Source organism: Thrips palmi, unplaced genomic scaffold, assembly GCF_012932325.1.
Source record: "Thrips palmi isolate BJ-2018 unplaced genomic scaffold, TpBJ-2018v1 HiC_scaffold_3, whole genome shotgun sequence".
Taxonomy (NCBI): Eukaryota; Metazoa; Arthropoda; class Insecta; order Thysanoptera; family Thripidae; genus Thrips; species Thrips palmi.
The window spans coordinates 3930472-3952880 of record NW_023144630.1 but is presented as its reverse complement, the minus strand read 5'-3'; the positions used below and the strand labels follow the sequence as shown (position 1 = coordinate 3952880).

At 47.6% G+C, this 22409-nt stretch overlaps 4 protein-coding genes across 11 annotated transcripts in view; 2 read left to right on the top strand and 2 right to left on the bottom strand.

Moving 5' to 3' along the window:
- Nucleotides 1-240: 240 nt before the first annotated feature.
- LOC117648568 (eukaryotic translation initiation factor 4 gamma 2) lies at nucleotides 241-7489 on the top strand. Of its 4 annotated transcripts, none has more exons than XM_034391104.1 (12): nucleotides 241-345; nucleotides 1905-2021; nucleotides 2325-2426; nucleotides 2640-2748; nucleotides 2831-2941; nucleotides 3030-3293; nucleotides 3374-4535; nucleotides 4618-4931; nucleotides 5013-5264; nucleotides 5362-5548; nucleotides 5622-5743; nucleotides 5835-7489. In XM_034391104.1, coding segments are annotated over exons 3-12 (2589 nt in total). In that variant the 5' UTR covers nucleotides 241-345; nucleotides 1905-2021; nucleotides 2325-2424; the 3' UTR covers nucleotides 5901-7489. The 4 variants fall into 4 exon arrangements, with proteins under 4 accessions (XP_034246995.1, XP_034246996.1, XP_034246997.1 ...); XM_034391105.1 differs by lacking the exon at nucleotides 241-345 and adding an exon at nucleotides 406-542; XM_034391106.1 differs by lacking the exon at nucleotides 241-345 and adding an exon at nucleotides 716-736.
- A 211-nt stretch (nucleotides 7490-7700) lies between these two features.
- LOC117648421 lies at nucleotides 7701-18682 on the top strand. The gene is made up of 9 exons (XM_034390926.1): nucleotides 7701-8192; nucleotides 8266-8456; nucleotides 8525-8710; nucleotides 8810-8932; nucleotides 9012-9157; nucleotides 17242-17383; nucleotides 17840-17912; nucleotides 17992-18352; nucleotides 18421-18682. Exons 1-9 carry the CDS (start codon nucleotides 8114-8116, stop codon nucleotides 18680-18682), a joined length of 1563 nt encoding a protein of 520 aa, XP_034246817.1. The 5' UTR covers nucleotides 7701-8113.
- On the bottom strand, nucleotides 9180-14691 carry LOC117648261 (carbohydrate sulfotransferase 11). 2 transcript variants are annotated; one of them, XM_034390680.1, is made up of 7 exons: nucleotides 14646-14691; nucleotides 13132-13263; nucleotides 12099-12137; nucleotides 11349-11636; nucleotides 11042-11257; nucleotides 10758-10955; nucleotides 9180-10683 (listed from the first exon to the last, which is right to left on the bottom strand). In XM_034390680.1, exons 1-7 carry the CDS (start codon nucleotides 14676-14678, stop codon nucleotides 10390-10392), a joined length of 1200 nt encoding a protein of 399 aa, XP_034246571.1. In that variant the 5' UTR covers nucleotides 14679-14691; the 3' UTR covers nucleotides 9180-10389. The 2 variants fall into 2 exon arrangements, with proteins under 2 accessions (XP_034246571.1, XP_034246572.1); XM_034390681.1 differs by lacking the exon at nucleotides 12099-12137.
- A 534-nt stretch (nucleotides 18683-19216) lies between the features above and the next one.
- The window catches only part of LOC117647996 (feline leukemia virus subgroup C receptor-related protein 2), a 47108-nt gene continuing 43915 nt past the window's right edge, over nucleotides 19217-22409 (bottom strand). For 3 of the 4 annotated variants that reach the window (XM_034390042.1, XM_034390044.1, XM_034390043.1), the window contains exons 9-10: nucleotides 19554-19642; nucleotides 19217-19330 (exon numbers count right to left, since the gene is read on the bottom strand). In XM_034390042.1, the coding sequence (XP_034245933.1) occupies nucleotides 19303-19330; nucleotides 19554-19642 (117 nt within the window). In that variant the 3' untranslated portion in view covers nucleotides 19217-19302. The remainder of the gene's footprint in view (nucleotides 19331-19553; nucleotides 19643-22409) is intronic. The other variant, XM_034390045.1, reaches the window with a different exon arrangement.

Below are 22409 nucleotides of genomic sequence, written 5' to 3'. Positions count from 1 at the left end.
CCGAGTCCATCCGCGGCCCGCCGCCGTCTGCCCGTCTACAGTGGCGTGGAGGGGGTGCACGTGCTGCCGCCGCCGCTTCGCTGGGTCCCCAGTGCGGTGTGGGGCTGGGGCAGGCTGGGGCAGGCTGGGGCCGCGGGGTTCACAAGGCCGCGTGCACGGGCTCACAGGCTGCTGCTGCTGCCGCCGCTGCTGCTGCGCCAGGGCGAGGGGGAGGGCGGGGCGGTGGAGGGGGGCGGAGACGCGGTGGAGGGGGCAACGGGCGGCGGCGGGGCGGCTGCCAGCAGGCCGTGGCCGTAGGCAACCCGTACGAGTCAGTGATCTGAGCTCCGCGAGCCAAGCTCCTCGGTACGTTCTGTTCTACGTTCGAGTGGCGTTGTGAGGCAGTGTACTATTTGCAGTTCTTCTAGTTTCCCTGAATGCGTTCCGTGTGATCGGTGCTGCCGGTGTGATCGTCCGTGTGTTGTGGTCGCTGTGCCGTCGGCGTCGTCCGGGATTAGCGGCGTCGCTCGAGACAGCCGCCGGACCCTCGGCCTGGAGGCTTGGTGCCGTACCGTTACCATTGTCTACGTGGTTTCCTCGTCGTGGACGTGGGTCCGGAGCGTTCCCGGCGTTCGGCGAGCGCCCTGGAGCCCTGGCCGACGAGCCGCGGGACGGCGAGGCACGCCCGGACGCCCGGCCTCGGCTTTCCTCACGTTTCGACACTTTTGTTCAAAGTCCGAAAGTGGCCCGGTGCGGTGTGAGTGTGAGGCTCTGCGCTGGAAAGCTGCATAATGGGACCAGAGCGTGGATTGCAGCCCCCAGATCTGGGTCGGGCCGACCGGGGCGACCTGGCTGAGCCGCGGGATGCACGCTGCATGTGTGACTGTGACGTGCCCCCCTGCCCTGACTCGGAGGACACCGTCGCGTCATGTGAAGCTTGGCATTTTCCTGGCCGACCTAACCCTAAAATTTTTGCCCGCGGCGCGGGGTATCGACTGCTATCGGGATAGCCAGAGATTCCCAGTGCGGTGCCTTGCCCGGCGGGGTGCGTGGTCCTGTCTGAAATTGCTGCGTCGTTTCGCCCCGCTGAATGGAAACCCTCGCGGCTTGAAGGAGCTCGCTCTGTTCATCCAAGATGGCGGCGGTCTGTTTCCAAAGCCCGATCCCCGCCTCGCCTTCGCGCTCGCAGCTATCTGTCTGGAAATGGGCTGGCTCCGTTGATGCGGCGTTCTGTCTGCGTTTTCTCCTTTGCCAGTGACTTTGTGAATCCCGCCAACAGCTGCCTCGCCTCGCGAAGTCCGCAGTCGAGGGGGTACCCATTTCACGACCAAGGCTTGGTACAGATTTTTGAGGGTATTGACCTTCGCGGTATCAGAGTGGTTTTAACGGTGCTTCTCCTCCGGGCCTGCCTCTCTGCGCTCCGGTCTGCCTTTGCTGTTCGCTCTTCTGTTTGCATCGGTCAATCTGAAGCTGAAATCCACGTTTGTCAGTGTGGGAGCTAGTTTTCCCCGGGGCTCGCATCCAGCCCGGCAACGGCCGAGGTGCATTGTGGAATGTCGGGGCCGTCGGGGCGTAGAGGTCCAAGGCTACAGTTTTCAGTGTCATTGTCGCGGCACTTCGCAGCCTGGCGCAGCCCGAGAGAGTCATTGTTGTCATCACTTTTGTTGTTGTTCTTTTGTCACACTTGCTCTTCAGTTGTTGGTTCATATTTACTTCTACTTAATTAATGTACCTAAATTTTTTGATATGGTGATAATTTCTATTAATGCATAAACTCATACATTGTCAGTTTTTCCCATGTATGTATGATTTGTACTCACTTGCTCGAAGGCTGATCTCTTCAGGCGCATGCCTTTCATCATAGTGCGTAATACTGCATGAGCTTTCCAATACTTTGTAGCACTTACAGTGAGTTTCTGTTTCAGCTCCCACACCCTTGAGTAGGAGAGGAGATAGCAGTTTATCGTGGTGGGGGCACACAAACTCTCAACAACGGACGGCCCCAGGGGACCGGGGGGCGCTTCACGTGTCTCAGGAGGAAGGTAGGTTGTCACAATCTTTCCTTTTGTTAGAAGCATGCTCATGTGCAAATCGCACTTGTCAAGTTTTTCTTTTTATTGTGTTGCCTGGGTATGCCCTCTGCTGTGAAATCCACTCCTGAACTGACTTTGGCCTTTAGTAGCCTATTGTCAATTGTAGTAATGTATGCTCCCTTTGTTTAAACTTGAATTAACACAACTTGAGCTTTGTAGTTTGGCTACAGAGAGCTTCTTCTTTGTTGCTCACTAGATAATGCTGAATGTCATTTCACTCTTTTGAATCCTTTGTTTGGCTGTTGTTGGCAGTATTGTTCAGAAAATCGCTGTGGAAGTAGGATTCGTTCTGCTGTGGGAGGCGTGAGTTTTAATCATTGATTTCAACAACTTGATCCTCAATAGAAGTTGGATGTAAGTTCTCTATTGGTGACAGCCTCAGGCTGTTAGGTCTCCCAATCTGACAGAACACCTTGCACAGGCTGTGAATGCTTTGTGTTGCTAGATTTATTTTTTAATATGCTATCATTGTAGTATCTTATGTTAGTGCATCTTCATTTTAAGTTACTATAAAACATTCTTTGTCAAATATGGCTGTGCTTAACTTGCTCCTTTGTATTGTTTCAGGGACGACACTCGCTCCCTGATCACAAAGCGACGCTGGATCCCCCCTTCTACAATCAGACGCGATGATGCACTCACCCAGGAAACAAAGAATGACCTCCTATTCAGGAAGGTTAGTTTGAAGGAAACGTTCGTCCTGACAGGCTAGTTAGTATTTTTTCTTTACTCTAACTGATCTCTATTTGAACTTCTAGGTCCGAGGAATACTCAACAAACTCACACCGGAAAAATTCCAGAAGTTGAGTGATGATCTCTTAGCGATACAGCTTGACACCAATACCATCTTAAAAGGTGTTATTCTGCTGGTGAGTGTTGGCTTTGTTCTCGTTCATTACCCTATTTCATTCAATTTGTTTCTTAATTCATTATTACCTGATTATCTCTATCTTACAGATCTTCGAGAAAGCACTCGATGAACCGAAGTACAGTTCTATGTATGCACAGCTGTGCAAGCGGCTAACAGAAGAAGCTCCAAACTTTGAACCTGTTGGCAAGCCTTGCACATTTAAACTACTTCTGCTAAACAAGTGTCGTACTGAGTTTGAAAATCGTGCCCAAGCTACCAAAGCCTTTGAGAAAAATGACGGGATACCACTTACCACAGATGAGGAGGAGAAGCGCCAGTTGGCGAAGCGCAAAATGCTGGGAAACATCAAAGTAAGTGTCTGGGTTACTTGTTGATCTAATGTTTGTCATTGGTTATGACTTTGTGCTTATTTTGTGTCCCTCTGTTTCAGTTCATTGGAGAATTGGGCAAACTTAATATCTTGGCGGAGAGGGTCCTCCACGAGTGCATTCAACAACTTTTACTGGACAGCAAGAAGAAAGTCGTCCATGAGGCGGCCGAGGATTTGGAATGCCTCAGTCAGATAATGTGCACTTGTGGGAGACTTCTGGATTCTGATATGGCTAGGGGGCTGATGGATCAGTACTTTAGCCGTATGAAAGTACTAGCTGAGAACCCGGACTTGCCGCGCCGAATTCGCTTCATGCTACGTGATGTGATTGAGCTGCGGGGCAACAACTGGGTACCCCGGAAGGCTGCTACTGTGGAGGGTCCAATGCCCATGCATCAAATCCGTGATGACTCAGACCCACCTTCGCGCAGCTACACTCCCCCAAGTCGCGGGGGTGACGGGGTTGGTCGCAGTGGTGGAGGCGGTGGCCTAGTGTCAAGTATGGGAATGATGGACCAGTTCCGTCCTCCCAATAAGATGCGCCAAGGTGGCTTTGACGACTTAGGCTATGGCTACCCGTCGGTCGGCGGGCCAAATCAACCCATGATCTCTTCAAGGTACGGAAACGGTTATTCTGGAAGAGATGGTGGGAGGGATGGACACCACAACAACAACCGCGGCAACTTCAGAGGGCAGAATTTCCAAAACCATGGGAAGAATTACAACCATCACAACAATCATAACAATTTCAACAACAACTCTGTGAAGGAACTTGGTCCTCGTTTGAAGAAGATGATGAATGAAACTGAAAACACCAACATTGAAGAGGTTCAACTTCGTCCAAGTGCCAACTCCATGTTTTTCAAACAGGCGGCTACCAAGCCGATGCTCAATCCCCGCTCTGGTCTGGGTCCACCACCAGGCCGAGGCATCAATTTGAGTGATCAGATCAATGCACCCAAACCCCATACTCCTTTGCAGTTGCAAAAAGAACAACCCATCCTCATCAAGCAAGCTTCTCAAGATAAGAACAAGAATGCCAAGAAAGACAAGGGTCCAAACAAGGAAGAAGTTCTGAAGAAAGTCAACACCATGGTGGAAGAATTCTTGAAAAACAACAATTTGGATGAGGCCCTCAGTGCCTACAGAGAGCATAAGATACCTGACAAATTTGTCGTTGCTGTTCTTCATACTATTCTTGCCCATGAAGTGGACAAATCTGGTGAGTTATCGTACTTATATTATCCTGTTTCAGTCAAGTGATAATTTTCTTGTTGATTTCTAATGGATTAATTTGATTTCAGACAAGGAAAGGGAGCAAGTGTTGAGTCTTGTTCAGTCCCTTCGGAAGGAGAGCTTAGTAACATTACATCAATTTAACGAGGCTTTCAAGGAGCTTGTTACTCAGATGTCTGAAAAGGAGCAAGAAATTCCTCGCATTTTCTCACACCTGGCTAACTATGCAGCAAGATCGGTTATCCTGGAGCTCATGACACTCTCAGATGTAGCAGAGGTGACTGAAGGAGGGTCAAATTACCCTCTCTTCATGCTTACCCTGCAAACATTAAACAAGGAAATGGGAAAGGCGGAACTCACTAAATTTTTCAATGACAGCAAGGTAAGGACTACTGATATGCATATTTTTTTTCACCTTTGTGTACCTTTTGGACGCTATTTTAATGGATAACATTGATTTCAGATCAACTTGATGTCTACATTGCCGGAAGTGGACCGTACTAAGGAGCGCATGTCTGAAATTTTGGAAGAAAGGGGTCTGACTTTCCTGTTCCCTCTGCTGCGCATTCAATCTGCACTTTGGAAACAAATTGAAGCTGATCCTAATCCAACACAGTTCTATAAGTGGATCAAAGAGACTCTGGACCCTTCCCATCAGTCCGATTCTGGTTTCATCAATGCACTCATGACTGTTCTCCTGAAATACATCTCTCAGGTTGGTGTAGGATTATTCCTTCAAGATATGTGGGAAGAGGCCATTTATTTTGGGCACTCGTATAGTTTATGTGACTTAAAAATTGTGTCTGTTTCAGGAGTCTACCCTTGCTGAGGGTTGTGATCCAAATGTAGTGCCGGACAAAGTCTTACAAGAGAAAGAGAAAGCTTTGTTGGAAAAGTACAAACTGGTCCTGAAAGCTTTCTTGCATGATCATTTGGACTTGCAGGTCACTGCTGTCTACTCCCTGCAAGTCTTCTGCTATTCCAACAACTTCCCTAAAGGTACGCAATTAATTTTTAACACTATGGAACAATTTATCATTTGGTTTTACAATGCATAATGTCCTTTGTGCAGGTATGCTGCTACGTTGGTTCGTGAATCTGTATGATCTGGAGGTCATTGAGGAGGAAGCATTTTTCAAGTGGAAGGAGAATGTTTCTGATGATTATCCTGGCAAGGGGAAGGCGCTCTTCCAGGTTTGTGTCTCTTAAGTTCTGTTATGTTATAATAAATTCTTTTTCCAATATTCTGATGCAATGGTAACATGTAATTGGTATCTGTTTTCAGGTCAACCAGTGGCTGATGTGGCTGGCGGAGGCGGAGTCTGAAGAGGAGGAGGAGGGCGATGCCTAGGCTGTGCAGTATTAAACGTGTTACTGGGTAACAAAAGTTCTAAAAAATAGTAAAATTTGCAGTTAAGTAAATGCTATCTGCATCAAAATTGAGTGGGGTGTGTGTTCCACTCCAGAAAAAAAGAGGAAAAGTGTTTAAAAATGTGGTTAGCGTTCATTTAGTACTCACATCATTTTATCTTTCTTTCAATGAAGCTACCTGCACATAGTTTCCGGACGCGGGCTTCTTCAACTGGTAGAGCAGCAAATTTTAAATTAGAATTGAATTCTTTTGAAGCATTTGCTCTGGAAGGGCAAAAGCAAATTATTGTATCTTAATTCTTAATTCTGCAGTTTTCCATTTGAGGGATTTCTTTATTTATTCAATGAATTTTTCTTATTGTAACAAATTTTATCTAAGGAACAGAGGAGACTTGTACTGTGTACAAACTTTTTCATACCAATAAATAGTGAGAAGTCATTGGTTTAATTCTTTATCCCTTTCCTCAGTGGGTTAATTAATTTTCAATTAATTTATTTCTGCCAGTTAAGAAGTGAGTGTCTTCTAGGGCAATAATAGAAAGAATGTAACGGTGTTAGCGGTCAGATGGAGTAATGCAAGGTTATTCTTGTTGTGTGCATCAATTTTATTTGTCATGTGATTGATTTGTGTCGTACAGTTTTAGTTCTAGGCAACTGTTCCTTTCTTTCATATTCAATTTTACGGCACGGGGTGCTGATAATTTTATGTTGCGTTGACTATTTGACATATTTTTGATTGTTTTTTTTAAACCTTTTATTGAGTGCAAATCTCTTTTGAAAAAAAAATTATTATTCTAGGTTAGGCGTAAACCCTTTACCTTTTTAGAACCATTTCCATTTATTTATCCTGTAGTGTTCTAGATTTTTATTACTCTCGATTCTGTCATAACATTGTTGAGTACATCTTGAATCGGATTGTGTGGTTGTTTTTAATGTAAGGGGACTTCAACATCTCAAACCCAGGTAGCTGTTCTTTTTTAATTAAATCTGCCTGATAGCTGGTTTTGTTCATGTTTTGTTCGTCCTCATGTTGATTTTGTGATTTGGTTGAAATGAAATGTGGAAATGGTTTGAAAGGAATATCCGTGGAACTGAGTAGTCTTCTCACAGTGAAATGAGTGAAGAAATGTTAGTGAGCCTCTATCTGGTTCTTGGAGGGAACACTAACTCGACTAGTCATTTAAGCAACTGTGTCAAGACCATTACTATTATTTATTGCCCATACAAAAAAATAATAATACTCACTTCCCTTACTCTCCTGAATGATATGTTAATTTAGTGGAAGTAAGGTATGGGACCAAGATGGAATATTCAGGATGTACATTTTGTCATTTTTGTTTTAATCCTGCCATCCTTTATATTATTCCACTTGCATTCTTTATATGAAGAGAGTGGATTTTGCTACTGTTATGAAATTTGTTAACTACCTCATGAGTCTATATGTTTTGTCCCTTAATATTGCTTGTCCACAGAAATCTGTACTTGTTTGCATTGCATTGTTCTTATCCCATCTAAAATTGTTGGATCTTTGTGTACCTAACACCAAATAAAGTATTACTGACCACATCATATCTGCCTTTCAATATTTTTCCATTATCAACATACACTCCATTTTTGGCTTCGCCAACTGAAATGGGATGACATTACATGGGAGTCATGACCCTCGCTAAACTGGCAGGTCAATATTTGGAAATAGTCGAAATTTAATCTTCCCGCCAGCTTGACTTCGCGGAATGAAATATTTTCATACATTCACTCATGCTCAGTTTCTCATATCCGGACGGTGTGTTTACCGGCGGGGCGGGGCGGGGTGTCAAATTTGAAACTCGAACCGCTGGTTGCTGCAGGTTGGGTCGGCGAGCGGCGAGCAGTCTTGATTGTTTTATGTTCATTTATTATGCTATTACCGTCACAAAGCACATGACATTGTTTGGATACTTCTGAAACACTGTTTCTGATAATTTCCGTTCGGAAAAGTTCGACGCCCATAAAAGTTGAGGTTAATGTCATTGTCGGTAACACTTATTTAGAACTTGCATAAGTAGAAAGACCAGTCATTCTCTATAGTTTGTATTTTCTTGAGACATATCGTCATTTGATCGTGACAAATCAGGCATTAAAGAGGTATCTATCTCACAGTGGTCGGTAATCATGTATGTAAACTGTCAATAGTCAATCAGTTTTCTATCTGTCATGAGTCGAGAACTCTCTGGGTCATTTATTCCTTCTGAATCTACTTGTCATGTAATAGATTATTCTTCCGAACATGCAGGTAAATTTATCTCTTTGTTATATCAGAAATTTATTTTTCCATCTCCTCTCTGTTGATTTTTGTTTGTTTTAAGATGTTGCAGCATGTGTGCAGGAAGAAGGGCTCATTATTTTACGAGAAGGTCGAGTCATTGGCTGGTGTGACATAGGTGAAGGGCTTGTTCATCGAATATCAATATTCTTTACATATCAACCATTTTGCAAGAATTATGTGCTTCAGTTGGAATCATGTGTTAAAGTTGTTTCACATGCATCTTGTTTGAAGGTGAGTATTCATTTATTCTCTACATGAAAACTTTATGAAGATTTAGTAATGTCAATCTTTTTGTTCAGGTGACACACACCTTCGACAATGTTACACGGTTTGAAATTGGAGACTTTAGCCAAAAAGGGTTCCCCCAGTTGGGTCTCTGGAGTGAAGACCATGAGGATATGCGTATAACCGACCTCACAGCGTCAAGCTCTTCTTCCTTGATCAATCCTAATCCTGTTGAGACTGTCCTTAGTGCCAAACTCAGGGTATGTTCATCTTTACATGGTACCAAAAATAAAGCATAAAGGTCCCCAAAAATCATCTTTAAATGTTTCATAGTCTTACATTATCATTCTTTCCCTAAGGGTTTAAAAGTGAGTGTTGAGAGGGTTCATAAGCAATTAGAAGAAAAGAGAAAGCTGCGCCGGCATTGTATGTTCCACATTGTTGGTGTTAATCACACTGAACATTCTCCATCACTAGACAAGGTATAGATCCAATATTTACTTCCCAAATGTACCTATTGTTGTGTGAGCTATATTAGACTTTCATTAATTTTTTTTTCAGTTGGTCCCTTTGATAGGAAGTTTTTCAAACTCAATTGAAGTTAAGAAGACAACATCTAGACGCCACCTTGTCATCAAGAACTCTTGGCAAAAACTACTTGACAGGAAATGGGTCCTTGGTTGCGACGTGCAGAATAACAGCTCTGGGTGAGTCTTTACAAACACACGATTGGAAAGAAAAAAACATTTATTTCAATTTTTGAGTTAAGGGTATGAACACAAGACTTTGCCCGATCAATTCTCAGAAGTGCTTAGTATCTATGTAGATGAAAATGGAAGAGGTGCAGCTGTACAACAAAGCTACAATTTTTTTATTTGTATTTACACAAGTTTTACAAAGATCTTGAACCTTGAATGGAATGACAACATGAATCCTCATTAAAAAACCATCGTCAAATGATTTTTTGATATGCATCTTAAGTTTTAACATTTCAAAAATAGGAAGTGTGTCTTATTCAAACGGACCCAGTGTTAAGAAAATTGTTGATGATTGAAAACGCATCACTCTTTCATTGAGTGGGACTAGTTCAAATTCCATAAACTGCATCCCACACTTTATATTTTCCTCCTTTTCCAGCACATGTGCAGTCATTCATTGCACTTTTATCACTCTTTTAAATCACCTTAAACCATTGAATAATGACATTTTATTCAGATTTGCAAATTTGGTCCCAATCTTTCGTCACCAATCAGTTAGTGTACATCAAATGGATACACTCTCCATGATCTTTTTTAAACCATTATCCCCTACTCTAAAAAAACGGGGGTACTCTAAATTACTGAAAAGAACAACTTAAGTTTTTCAAGACAACAAGAGTAAAAACATGCCAATCTGTCCATTCGCTTGAATAGTATACATGAAGATCAAAAGAAATTATTTTACTTGAGCTTGGAGTTTTTTGTTTTCATTATTTTCTGTTTTTGCAATATCTATTTGATTGTACAAACTACACACACTAAGATCAAATTTATTTATGGTCAAATTTGGAAGCCCTTCAGCACTGACGTTCCTTCTATTCACATCCACCAGTGGGAATATGAGAGGTGTCAAATTTAAGCACCATTGCATAATCACAATTTCATCAACTCGCTTTGTTTTATTTCCCTTTCTACTTAATTATCCTAGTAAAAATGTGGTTTTCTATCTCTATATTTTGTGGCTCCTTAACAGAATTATACTCTTCACTTGAAAGTTAGAACCCATAACTAATTTACAGTATGACTAAATTTCAAAGGGGAAGTAGTTTAATTGAACACATGTCCTTTGGAAATTTGACCTGTCGTTAATTTGACATTGAAGTTGCGTACACTCAACTGGCATTTGTTTTGAGCAAGGCATTCCCTGTAGAAGACAAATGAAAAATGAAAACTAACACACTTTAAGTTGGAGGGGACTTTGTTACTTGGTGTTTGTTGAAGTGATGCCTTGAGGCACTCGGTGGAGAGGTGGGGTCCTCCTCCCCTTGTTCTAAATAACCGTCTAATGTATATCCAAACAGCTCAAAGTCATATCTATAAATCTCATAGAGGCTTAAGATTTCTTTTTTTGTGAGCTGTGTGTAGTAGGAACTTATGAGGTTTGTAGTCGCTGTCCTGCCCTTTGCTGGGTTTTTCCACTCTGGATGTATATAGTCTTGAAGACGTGCTCTATATATTAAGTAGTTCTGGTCCTCCTGTAAAGAAGGTTTTGACCTGTTAAGTCTAACAATTTCCAAAATTTGAAAAATTCCAGTGAATTTTAACTTACCTCTAATGTTTCAAATTTAGCTATGACCTCAAAATGCAAATGACAGGGTGTGCAAAACTCGGCAATAGGTGCCCAGTGCATATCAAATTCTCTGCCTTCTCTGAATTCGTCCAGTAAGTACTGAACAAACTCCGAAAAGGTGGGCCACTTGGGGGATAGGCGCTTTCTTTTCGTGGGGTCACGGCTCCCGATTGTGCTCTGGAATCATAGTAAATCGAGTTCTTATTTCGGAGTTTTTGAACCACATTTATAAATCAAGAGAATTTAAAATGTTTGATGCTTACCCTGCTTTTTGTTCTATATTTTTGTATTATACGTATGCCTAGTCTTTGATGCAGAGTATGAGGGAGAGAATACTGAATTTTGTCTCTGTATGCTGACAAAAGTCGCTCTAAAGGATGCCTGACTATTAAAAATGAAATTGATGAATTCAAAGCATCTCTCAAGGTTTCCAATGATGGTCGAGGATATCTTTGTCTTGCAAGCTGAAGGGGGACCACCTACGGGGTAGAAGAAATACATTTTATCAGAACTTGAATTCACATTGATGTTGGTCCCTGGAAGCTGAAGGGGGCCTTTGACTCTCCTCACCTTACTCTGCTTCAAGAAATGAGGTGTGTAACCTGCTAAAATGTTGAAGTTGTACATCCAAGAAGTTGAAGCAGCCTTAAAAACATTACACCATACTAGATGATGCTGTGTATTGATTAGGTATTCCCAGGGATTGGGCTGGTGTAGGGAGTCATTGCTAGGTACGTCCAAGCCTGTTCGAATGCAGGCATCACGTAGCTCTGCTCTTCTGGCTGCCATTCTAATAGCCATTCTGGACATCCAACCCGGATCAGGGCCTGGGCCCCAAGTGCCGTAGAAGCCATCGATCTGAAACGAAGACCAAGACGAAAATAGACATATTAGTGACGTCAGAGTCAGAGTGCAGCACAACTCGATAAATTTCATCAACTGTTAATTGCATGCAAGAATCAAAAGAAAAATGATCTATCAAAATAATTTTATGTACATTAGATTTTGATCAATATTCACTACTTCTAACAGCTATCTTAATCTAATTTCAAAAATTAAAAGCAGAAAACCAAGCAACACATTGTTGTTACGCTCATTATTAGTAATTGCCAAATGCTTTTGATGAGATTTAGACCTGGCAACAAACACAGTGATTTTTGCTTCCATTCAGATTTAGTCAAACACGAGTCACAAGAAACCAGAAAACAGTCAAGCATAGAGCAGGGAAGCAATTTACTTTTGTGCCTTGGCATTCCAGTTGTGATTTCTTTGCCTTACTTCCCAGCTAAAAGCAAACACATAAATATAGCAGCCTCTTACCCCTTCCACTGCCACTTTTTGTCCTGTGAATTGTACATCCTGGAAGCAAAATCAAATTTCTTTTTTCTTTTGTAAAACAACTTAGCCTAAAATGTTAATTTTTTTGCTAACTTTCCAGTGCATTTATTTTATCACTATATTCATTTTTAAAAGAGCCATAAAACAAACTTACAAGTCCTCTGTGTTATTCTGTGATTTTGTACATTGCACTTTAAGTTCTAATTACTACCCTAGATTATGCCAAGATGAGAAAATCTGCCTTGTTTGCTGAGTCTAATCTACCTAAGCTAAAAACTCTAATGCACGCAATGAATTAATGAAAGCATGAATGACGATAAGTTAGTGATCACCGCCTCTGTCGACGTTGACAGTGGCAAAGTAGTTTGAGGGTGGGGGGCTTGCGTGGGGTCTGGGGGGCGAACCCCCGTGTGGGCGTCGGGAAGGCAACCCGCAAATGAGTCGCCATGGCCGAAAGTGGGCTAAAAGATGCCAAGCCCTTAAAGATGCCGTGCCCCTTTCCCGCCTTATCATCGGTGCTGACACTAGCATGGTCGAAACTGCTCAGAGCTTATTACAATGTCTGGTTCTAAGGTGAAATCTAACTCTAAGTTACTCAATGTAAGGAAAGATAAAACTGGTCTCTGTGCACTTCTCTACGGCCTGCCTGGCGAGCGACCCGGAAGAGCGGTCAGTCGCTCTGTCTCTCCCGCTCCCTGACGGAGGGCCCGTGAGTGCGACAGAGACAGAGCGACGAAGCGACTCTCCTGAGTCGCTCGCACGGTGGACTGGAAGACCGTTGGAGGGGTCCAAAGTTCAGGACGCGACAGAGTCGCTAAATGGGACTCGAACCGAACGTGTGACCCCAGTGGATTGCTCTCCGAACGAGGAATCCATTGGTGGGGTCACACGATCAGTTCGAGTCCCATTTAGCGACTCTAGGGCTCAAAACGCGACTAGAGTTCTGGCCGCCTCCACCGGTCTGCTGGCCCACTGTGGCTCGTCCCGGCGGTCCGGCCCGGCGGGCCCGGCCTACCTGGTAGCGGTGCCTAGTGACGCTGGAGCCGATGAGCAGCAGCACGGCGGGGATGAGCGCCACGGCCGAGACGAGCACCAGGACGCGCCTCACGGCCACGCGCAGGACGCCGCATCGCATGCTGGAGCATCGCTGGGGACAACGAAAAACGACTTCTTGGTCCGACCGGGGGAACTCGCGTCCTCAGGCCAATGGGCCAGAAGACCGGTGGGGGTGGCCAAGAATCAAGACGCGTTTTGAGCTCCAGAGTCGCTACACAGGACACGAACGGAGCGAGTGACCCCACCAACGGATTCCTCGTTCCGAGAGCAATGCATTGGTGGGGTCACACGTTCGGTTCGAGTCCCGTTTAGCGACTCTGGAGCTCAAAACGCGTCTAGTATTTTGTCCGCCCCCCATCGGTCTTCTGGCAAATACCACTGTGCCCTGGCAAGTACTAGTACTCCATGCAATCTACCCGGAGGTCAGAAGGCAGATTGCAAGCGAGTTTTCCGTTCCGGTCTGGCGGGCTTAGTGTTCTGTGCGCAGCCCCGCCGTGAGCGACGCGAGCACGACGTGAAGCACGACGTGAAGCGCCGCAAGGCAGGAAGCCGTCCAAGTCGGCTTGGCGGGTAGTAGGCCCTGTTGGTCCCTTTGCCCCACGCGAGCCACGCGACTAAGCCTTTTCATGCAGACGGGCACGGAAAAATGAATTAGTCTGCTTCAAGAAGACCTGAGTTTGGTTGGGTCGAGACTTGGGACAGAAAGTTGGTGCATTCGTCTGTGGCCAGCTGGGCCAGCTGCGCAGATGTGCATGGGTCCGTGCGTAGTTGACGCGACCCCAGCTTCCTGCTGGTGCACCTCCAGGGGCTGCAGAGCACCTTTTCAGCACTCCCCCGTGCGATGCCCCCGATACCACTAGAATTTACATGCAGCCATGCCACTTGCCCCCGTCAGCGCGCGACGGGAGAGCAATCCATTGGTGGGGTCACACGTTCGGTTCGAGTCCCATTTAGTGACTCTGGAGCTCTTAACTCGTCGAGAATTTTGTCTGCCTCCACCGGTCTTCTGGCCCACTGTGCAGTGAGTGCGAGAGAGACAGAGGGGCCCCTGGTGCGCGAGGTGCGGCTGCTGAATTTACTCCTCTGTTTGCCAAATGCCGGGAGCGCTCACCGATTAAAGCGAGCGCCAGAGCGAGTGCAACAACAGGAGTTGCCGACGTAAATGTTGGCTACACTGTGATGAATGACGGGCTCATTGAATTTGTGAGGCCAATGCTTGAGGGAAATTGACTTATCAATTGAGCAATTTGCATTGGGAGCACTGAGTGAAATAAACTGAACTCTAAGTCACACGTACAAGGGCTTGTGATTGTGAAAAAAAAAATTACAAACAAAAACAAAACACTGGAGACCAGATGGGGCACGATTGAAACCACACAGAACGATTTAGTGGTGAGGAGAGCAGGTTCGTGAACATCCCTGGGGCGGCGAGGCGAACCGTTCCCCGAAGGCCGAAAATGACAGTGGTCTTACAAGTCGCTGACGGTCTACAGACGTTTGCCCCATCTTGCGCTTCGTAAACACACTCGCTGAGGACTGGCGTGGCCTGGCCCGCTTTGCCTCACCTGGTGCTGCGACGCGCCGGCGGGGAGGTGGCGGCTTGTGTCCTGGCGGAGGCCCTGACGGAGGCCCTGACGGAGGCGGTGCTCGGCGTGATGAGCCCGACCGACCTGGCGGCAGTGGCGGCGGTGCAGTGGCAGGCAACCGCCCTGCGGCTTGGGCCTGCGCGAGCCGAGCCGGAGCGGTGCGGGGCCGAGCCGAGCCCAGCCGCTAGTGACTCGCAGTGGCGCGGCGCGGCCCGCAAGGACCGGTCCCGGTCGCCCTGGAGGGCGGGGGGCACCGGGGGGTGGTCTGGGGGCGGCAGGGGGGCCGGGGTACACGGGGAGCTATCGATTGAGCCGCCCTCCCCGGACCGGGCGTGGGAGGAGGAAGAGGGAAGGGTGGCGGCGCGTGGTCGGCAGGTGGAGCGGCGTGTGTCTCTCTCGCACCCGCGGCCGCCCCGTGAGTGAGAGAGACAGAGCCCTGTTTGGCATGAGCCGACTGGCCGGGCTGGGGCTGGCCCTCGGGCTGGCCCGCAGATGAATGGCGACCGGAATGCTTTGGAAATGATAAGTACAAAGTGGGGAATCGACCCGCGTCCTGCACACTGCACTCCGACTCCTTCACGACGAGGACGCCCCGTTTCCCGCCGCCGGCGCAAACATCTTCCTCCCCGTCATTTTGGATTCATGGAATTTTTATGCGGGGGCCGTTGCGTGTGCCAGCAGGCCGTCCTCGTCCAGGCCTCGTCCTCGTGGAAGGCGGCAGTTTGCACTCCACTGCCGTCGGGCGGGCGGGCTCCCCTCGGAGACCCTCGGCGTCCCCCGGCGTCCCTTCGACCCCCTCGACGGGCGATGAAGCGGGGCCATCAGACAAATTACCAACCGGCCAGGCGGACGCCCCGCCCCCGCCGCCCCGCCCCTGACCAGACGCCGGCCAGTCCTTGCTCTCCGAACGACCAATCCATTGGTGGGGTCACACGCTCGGTTCGAGTCCTGCTTAGCGACTCTGGAGCTCAAAACGCGTCTAGAGTTTCTGCCGCCTCCACCGGTCTTCTGGCGCACTGTGGGACGGAAGCTGATTCCTAGTCGTTCTCTCTCGCACACATGGGGCGTCCCGCGTGGGTGCGAGAGAGACAGAGCGACGACTCCGTCTGCTGGAGGCGCTCTCGCTTTCCTTCGGCGTGTCGCGTGCGCGTGGCGGTCACGCTGTGCTCAAACGGCGCACGCGTGCCGAGCGTGAGCGTGACACCGAGGCGCGACGCGGCGCGAGGCGGCACGGCACGGCACGGCCAGTGTGTTTAGAGTACATTAGTGCCCCTGTCCCCCCCCCCTCCCCGGCCGTTCCAAACACCTGCACGCCCGCATCGCAGCCATCTAGATGGACGGGACGGCACCGCGACGGCACCGCGCTGTCCATGGCGCTGTCGCCGACTGTCGGGTCGGGTCGCGGCGTCGCGGTATCGCGATGACTGTCTCGCCGGACTCGCTACTCGTTGTGTACCTGTCTCTCTCGCTCTCGTAGCACGTCAGGGGCAGAGAGAGAGAGAGAGAGAGAGAGAGAGAGAGAGAGAGAGAGAGAGAGAGAGAGCTGTCTCTCTCTCCCGCGGTCGCCCCGTCCGGCCCGGCCCCGTCGCTTCCAGATAGGAATGAATAGAGGAGGCGTGTCACTACACTGCACTGCTGCGCCAGGCTGCGCCATGGCGTCACTGCGCGGGGGTGGCGATGTCATCGGCGTGCGGACACGCTCGGCCGATTCTCTGTCTCTGTCGCACTCATGGGGCCCTCCATAAGGGTGCGAGCGAGACGGTGACAATCTACTGGGAGGCCTTCGCACCCTGGCCTTGATGCTTTGGCCTTGCGGCCCTGTCCCTGGCACCGGACAGGCTACTGCTGTCTAGTCAACACTGGCATGTTCGAAACGAATGTGTGCACTGCACTAACGGGGGCGTTTTGGCGTTTTTCGACGCTTTCTGTCTGTTTGCCCGTCTGTCTGTCTGTCTGTCTGTCTGTCTGTCTGTCTGTCTGTCTGTCTGCCTTTCCGTCCACCTGCCAGCTCCTCAACAGTCCCTCTGTTTGTCCATCGTCTCGACTTGCATCGACCGCGCGAGGTTAAGACACACACGCCATCCCCGCTCACGCCGTACTATTGTACTCCTCCGCTATTTTTAACCGCTTTGAGCTGCCGTCCCTTTGTGCCGAGCCGCCTCTCGGCCTCGCATTCAGCAGTGGAGGAGAGATCAGCCTGGCGGGTAGGCAACCCTGCGGCAGGGCTGCGTGGCGGGCCGGCATCCCTGCCGTTGACAGGGGCTCCGCCGGGCGCGCCGCCGATCTTCGAACCGCTTTACGCTTCCAATGCGTTTCGTAAACATTTAACTTTTTGTTTGTATGTCCTGCCTTGTAAAACGCCCGAGATTTTTTAAAACCTTTTTTTTTGACTGTTTGGTTATGTTGGTGCTCCGCGACGCGCTTCGTGCGCGGGCTTTTCATCCAGCCGGTCTTTAGCGCCGCCCGACTTTTCCCTGTCGCAGGCCGCTGCGCTCACTCTCGCTGTGCGTCTCGGGCGGCGTCCACGGCGTCGCCGACGTCGTCGAGTGGCGGGTCATGGTGCAGCAGCCCCGCCGGAGGGGGAGGGGGGCCGACAGTGTGTACGCCGCCGTGCCGCCCCGCCCCGAGCTGCAGCCCTGGCCGCCCTGGACCGTCCTGGCGGCCGACGGGGTCCTGGAAGTCGGCCAGCACGCCGTCATCGTAGGTCGGTAACCGCCAGCCAGCCAGCGCCCCGCAGTCTTACGACATCCGCAGTGCGCCATCCCGTGCTGCCGATCCAGAGACGGCCGTCACAGTGGGCCAGAAGACCGGTGGGGGCGGCCGAAACCCTAGACGCGTTTTGAGCTCCAGGGTCACTGAGCAGGACTCGAACCGAACGTGTGACCCCACCAATGGACTCCTCGTTCGGAGAGCAAATCCATTGGTGGGGTCACACGTTCGGTTCGAGTCACGCTCAGCGTCTCTGGAGCTCAAAACGCGTCCGGGCTTTCGACCGCCTCCACCGGTCTTCTGGCCCACCGTACGCTCGAAACGAAGTGAGTGAGCTCGTGTTGTTTGGGGTTGGCAGCCACGGTCCCGGAGCCCGCTTTCTCGGGCCGCAGCGCCGTCGTGGAGGTCCTCGGGCTGGTGAGCGCGGTGCTGCCGAACGGCCGAGGTGAGTGTCCGACTCAAAGACAAGACATCAGCTCCACGAGGGCGTCCTTTCGAACGCGGCTGGCTGTTCGCTGTTCCAGAGACGTGGACGGGGCTGCCGGCGTGGCGGCTGTCCGTCGACGAGGTGCTTCGCGGCGACCTGGTGCCGTTCGGCGTCCGGGAGGGCCTCCGCGACGCCGAGCACGAGGACGTCCTGGCCAGCGCGGCGTGCTGCCCCGTGCCGGTGGAGCTCCGCGTCGACGGCCGCGAGGGCCTGGCCGACCGCGTCGTCGGCCTGCTGCGCGACGCCAACCTGCGCGCCCCGGACGGCGGCCCGGACGGCCCGCTCGTCGACCACACCCTGCTGGTGGGGACCGGGCCCCCTGAGACGCCCCTGCACGGCGCGCTGGTGCTGCTGCACGTGCACGCCACCAACGCCTGCTCGCTCCACGTCCGCGCCAGGTCAGTCAGAAACATTTTTAATTTTTCAAAAACTTCGGAGTCGTGACTCGTCGCCTCTTGGTCCGCAGGGACGCTCGCCACGTGTTGCTGCTCGCGCACCGCCTGCTGGCCGGCCTGCCGCAGCACACCAGGCTGCGCGCGGTGGGCCGGCGGCGCCACGACGCCGACCTGGGCACGCCGGCGTTGGCGCGCGCCCTCATCAAGGCCCTGAGCGCGGAGCTGCGCGCCGTCACGGCCCGGGACCGGCGCCTCCCCCGCGACGCGCTGCACGCCCTGGAGGTGGCCACGGACCTGGCGGCGCAGGCGCTGTCGGCCAGGTCCTGCCGTTGAAGGTGGGTGTTTGTGTCGCCGGCTCCTCGCAGGAGAAGAATGCAATGAAACGGGTATGCCGGCCAACTTGCCCCTTTACTTTGTTTCTCCCTGGAGCATTCCGACCTAGTCGTCCGCGACGCCAAACTAGCTGTTGGGCCAACTCTATGGCCGTGTCGCCCCTTTCGCGTTTCGCGGGCCGTTGCGTCCGAGCCCCGCCTGGCCGCGCTGTCTCTCTCGCACCCTTACGGGACGCGCAAGGAGTGCGACAGAGACAGAAGGCCCTGGCCTTAACCTGGCCTAGAGCCTGGCCCTGCGGCGTGGAGTATGTCCCGCTGCTACCGCTGCCGCCCCTCGTGGCCGCACTGGTAACTAGAAGGCGCCAACTTTGAATCGCACAGTGCGCCAGTCGGCGATAGTGCGACGAGATGGCTAGTACCAACCTACCCGTTCTCGTTTATGCTCTGTCAGATGTTGAGGATTGAATAATATTTTTCCGTGTCACAAATTTTGTTTTCAACACATTTTATTAGGATCAGCCCAGCAAAAACGTTAAAGCAAAAAACAAATGCTGATTTTAATTTGAGGAAAAACGAATCACAACAGTAAAAAATATTTTTAATAGTATTCAAATGCTGCGTTTAATTCCTCGAGTAAACTGGCGGCACACTGAAACAAACGTAACATATGTTTTTGTTAATGAAAAAACTTGTACCTGACTTCCACAATGTATCTTATGAATATGAACTTTCCATTCTGTTGCCCAGTGAATTTATTTGTTTATTCCAACAACCCAACGTGCACCCTGTGCATGCTAAAAACCATGCAAAATAAGAGGGTTTACTCTAAAACATTGAAAAAACAGTTAAGGACCGATTCTTTTATACCATACCTTGACCGGAGACTTTGCTGTCTAGCTGTCTCACGCTGCCGCTCTAGTTGAGCTAAAATCTCAGCAACAACGTCGCCATCATCCAACATCTAAAACCAAAGAAGCTTTAAAGCAGGGTAGTCATTCGCCAAAGCGTCTCCCCACCTAGAGCCTTTGCAGTGCAGGGGCATATAGGCCATGGTCTGTGAGACTGTGAGTGTCATTGAGTGGACAGACTAAGAAATTCTTTCAAAAGGTGATAGTTTCAAAATAAAATCATATGGCCCTCCCAACCTAAAAGCATCACGTATCATGAAATTTTAGAACATATACAGTAGCAACATGTAATAATGCGTGCAGAAGCCAAGCGGATGGGTCCACAAAAACATTTTTCACTCGTCTCGTAGCCTGTTGAGTTGTTGTGTTGTGAGTCTAGTCTTGCTTTGAAAAAAACAATAAATGAATTTTAACAAGTAACATCTACCAATATTTATTCATCTCGAAATAACTCACAACTACGCTTTAACATTTTAAAATTAGTTCATCTAACTCTAACAATCTTTGAACCAGAAAATAAGCATATGTACAGACATGAAAATGTGCAACACCTGGAAAGTATATCCTTGGCACAGAACGTACAAGGCACAAATTATAACCAGTGAGGTTTGAAGGGTAAAGAACCCACCAGAAAGAAGATAAGGTCTTGGAGATCTTCTCATGCTGTGTAAAAAATTCACTGGAGGCAAAGGAACGGGACCGTTTTCATGCCAAGATAATTCTTTATGACATATTTTTTGTGCCTTTTTCTGCAAAGGATCAGACTGGTATTTGGAAGTGTACAAATATTTTGTCTTGATGATTTGTACTTCAGTATTTTCTTCCTTACATTTATGCCATACACACATAACATTGAACTCAAACAACACATTTTTCTCCCAGATAATATTTTATAGTATCCATACACCACTGTTTTTATTAATAAAATGGAATTTTAGATGTGAACTAAGGAATGAACTGCCTAAAATGTTGTCAATAGTACTCACTACAGCTCTAAACAACCCACTACAATTTTAAAGCATTGTCAAAAATTTCATCATAGCCTGTTGCTAACATAAGGCAAAATTTGCTGCACAATGCTTTTGTAAAACGATCATATATGTGTCTTTTCTGGACCAAAACAACCATGTTGGTTTAGAATCTTTCTTTAGATTCTTCAACAAGAAACAGAAAGGAACAAAAATACAGTGAACAACATTAATACTGCCTGTTAAGCATTTTCTCAGATCAGAAAAACAACAATGAAACACAAAATATCAGATTCGGATTTAGTAACTTTCTTGAGGGTATCACAACTTCAGGTACATGCTTCCTCATCAACAATGTGCCAGTGTTGTGCTGCCAGATTATCGTACAATGCTTATTAATTTCTCAAAAATAGTTTAAAAAATAGAAAAAGTGCAATGCAAAACCCACATTGTATTTCATAGTGTCTTTGGTAAAATCATACACTTTTATGGCACCAAGGAAATCTGTTTTTTTTTTTCTGTGTGAACTTGGCTTTAAAAAGCATATCTGAGAAAATGAATCTAAAATAAATATAAACACAGCCTTAAAGAATGGAATGTAATCCATGAGAGCGACTCAAAATCCATGGAAGGTCTCAAGCATGGCAAGTAAAGAAAAGGCATTAGTTTACTTGCACTCAGGTATTCAAGTAAACACAAAGAAAAGACTTCAAAGTTACAGTGGGAGTTTAAAATAAAGGAAGAAAAAGACCCACTCTGCTAAAAAAATCACTAGATACTATCACTGTTTGAAAATCTTCTATGAAGTAGTAGCAGAGAATATTTCATCAATGTATCAAACACTAAACGTCCTACACACACTTAGCATTAGCAGATATTGAAAGTAGCATTTCCAATCAGGTATATCATTAAATTTAGTGGGAATGCTATTCCCTCAGTAGAAGTTCTTTTAGATGAGGAAAATATGAAGCCAAAACAGTGTGGTAAAGTTTTCATTTTGAGCACTTGCTGTAACAAATCCATCATTATTATTGAAATTCATATACTTCCTAAAAATTTAGTATTGTCTATGTTCACGGATTTTGTTAAGAACTACACACAACAACAAATGAAAATATGTTTTTCTCTTTGCTTGTAACATCACATAGTAAAAATATTCACTCTTCGGACAAACCATTGCAGCACTTTTGGCTCATACTCAAATTTGGCTAACCTGCAACATTTCTCTTAAAACACAACTGACTATAAAAACTATGTTCTTAATAAAAATCTGAAATTTAAATATCACTAATCTATAATTGAATGAGCAAGCTGAAGATGCCCAAAAGTGGGTCAAACAGCAACTAAGTATATTGTCAAATGACTAAATTATTGTCAATATTATTGTCAATATAAGTTGAAATCTTATTGTCAAGAAAAAGACTACAAGATGAAGTTAATTTATGCATTTGAGACATCACTTTCCCATCAACTGGGAGCTCAAGATGCCTGTATCAAGCATAAAATCGTTTAATTTTGGCCACTGAAACATTTAATGAAATTATGAAAAATAAATAGAAGGAAACAATGAAAAAATCACATGTGGGAAAAAGGTAGTATGTGTGTGAGTCTTGTCTACCTGACCCAAAATTCAGCACTGAATCAGGCGCTGGCCGTTCCAAGTTTCAAGTATCAGACCTACTATGTCTTTTCCCATTCTGTCTCTTCAACAACGCAGACGCCTTTCAATCATCCTGGGGCACGCCAGTTTCCACCAGCACACGGGCATACCCTTCTAAGTAGTTACATATATTGTCAGCAAAATCACAGTCAGTCTACAGGTGCCCCAAGGCGCCCCATGGCGGCACGTTGC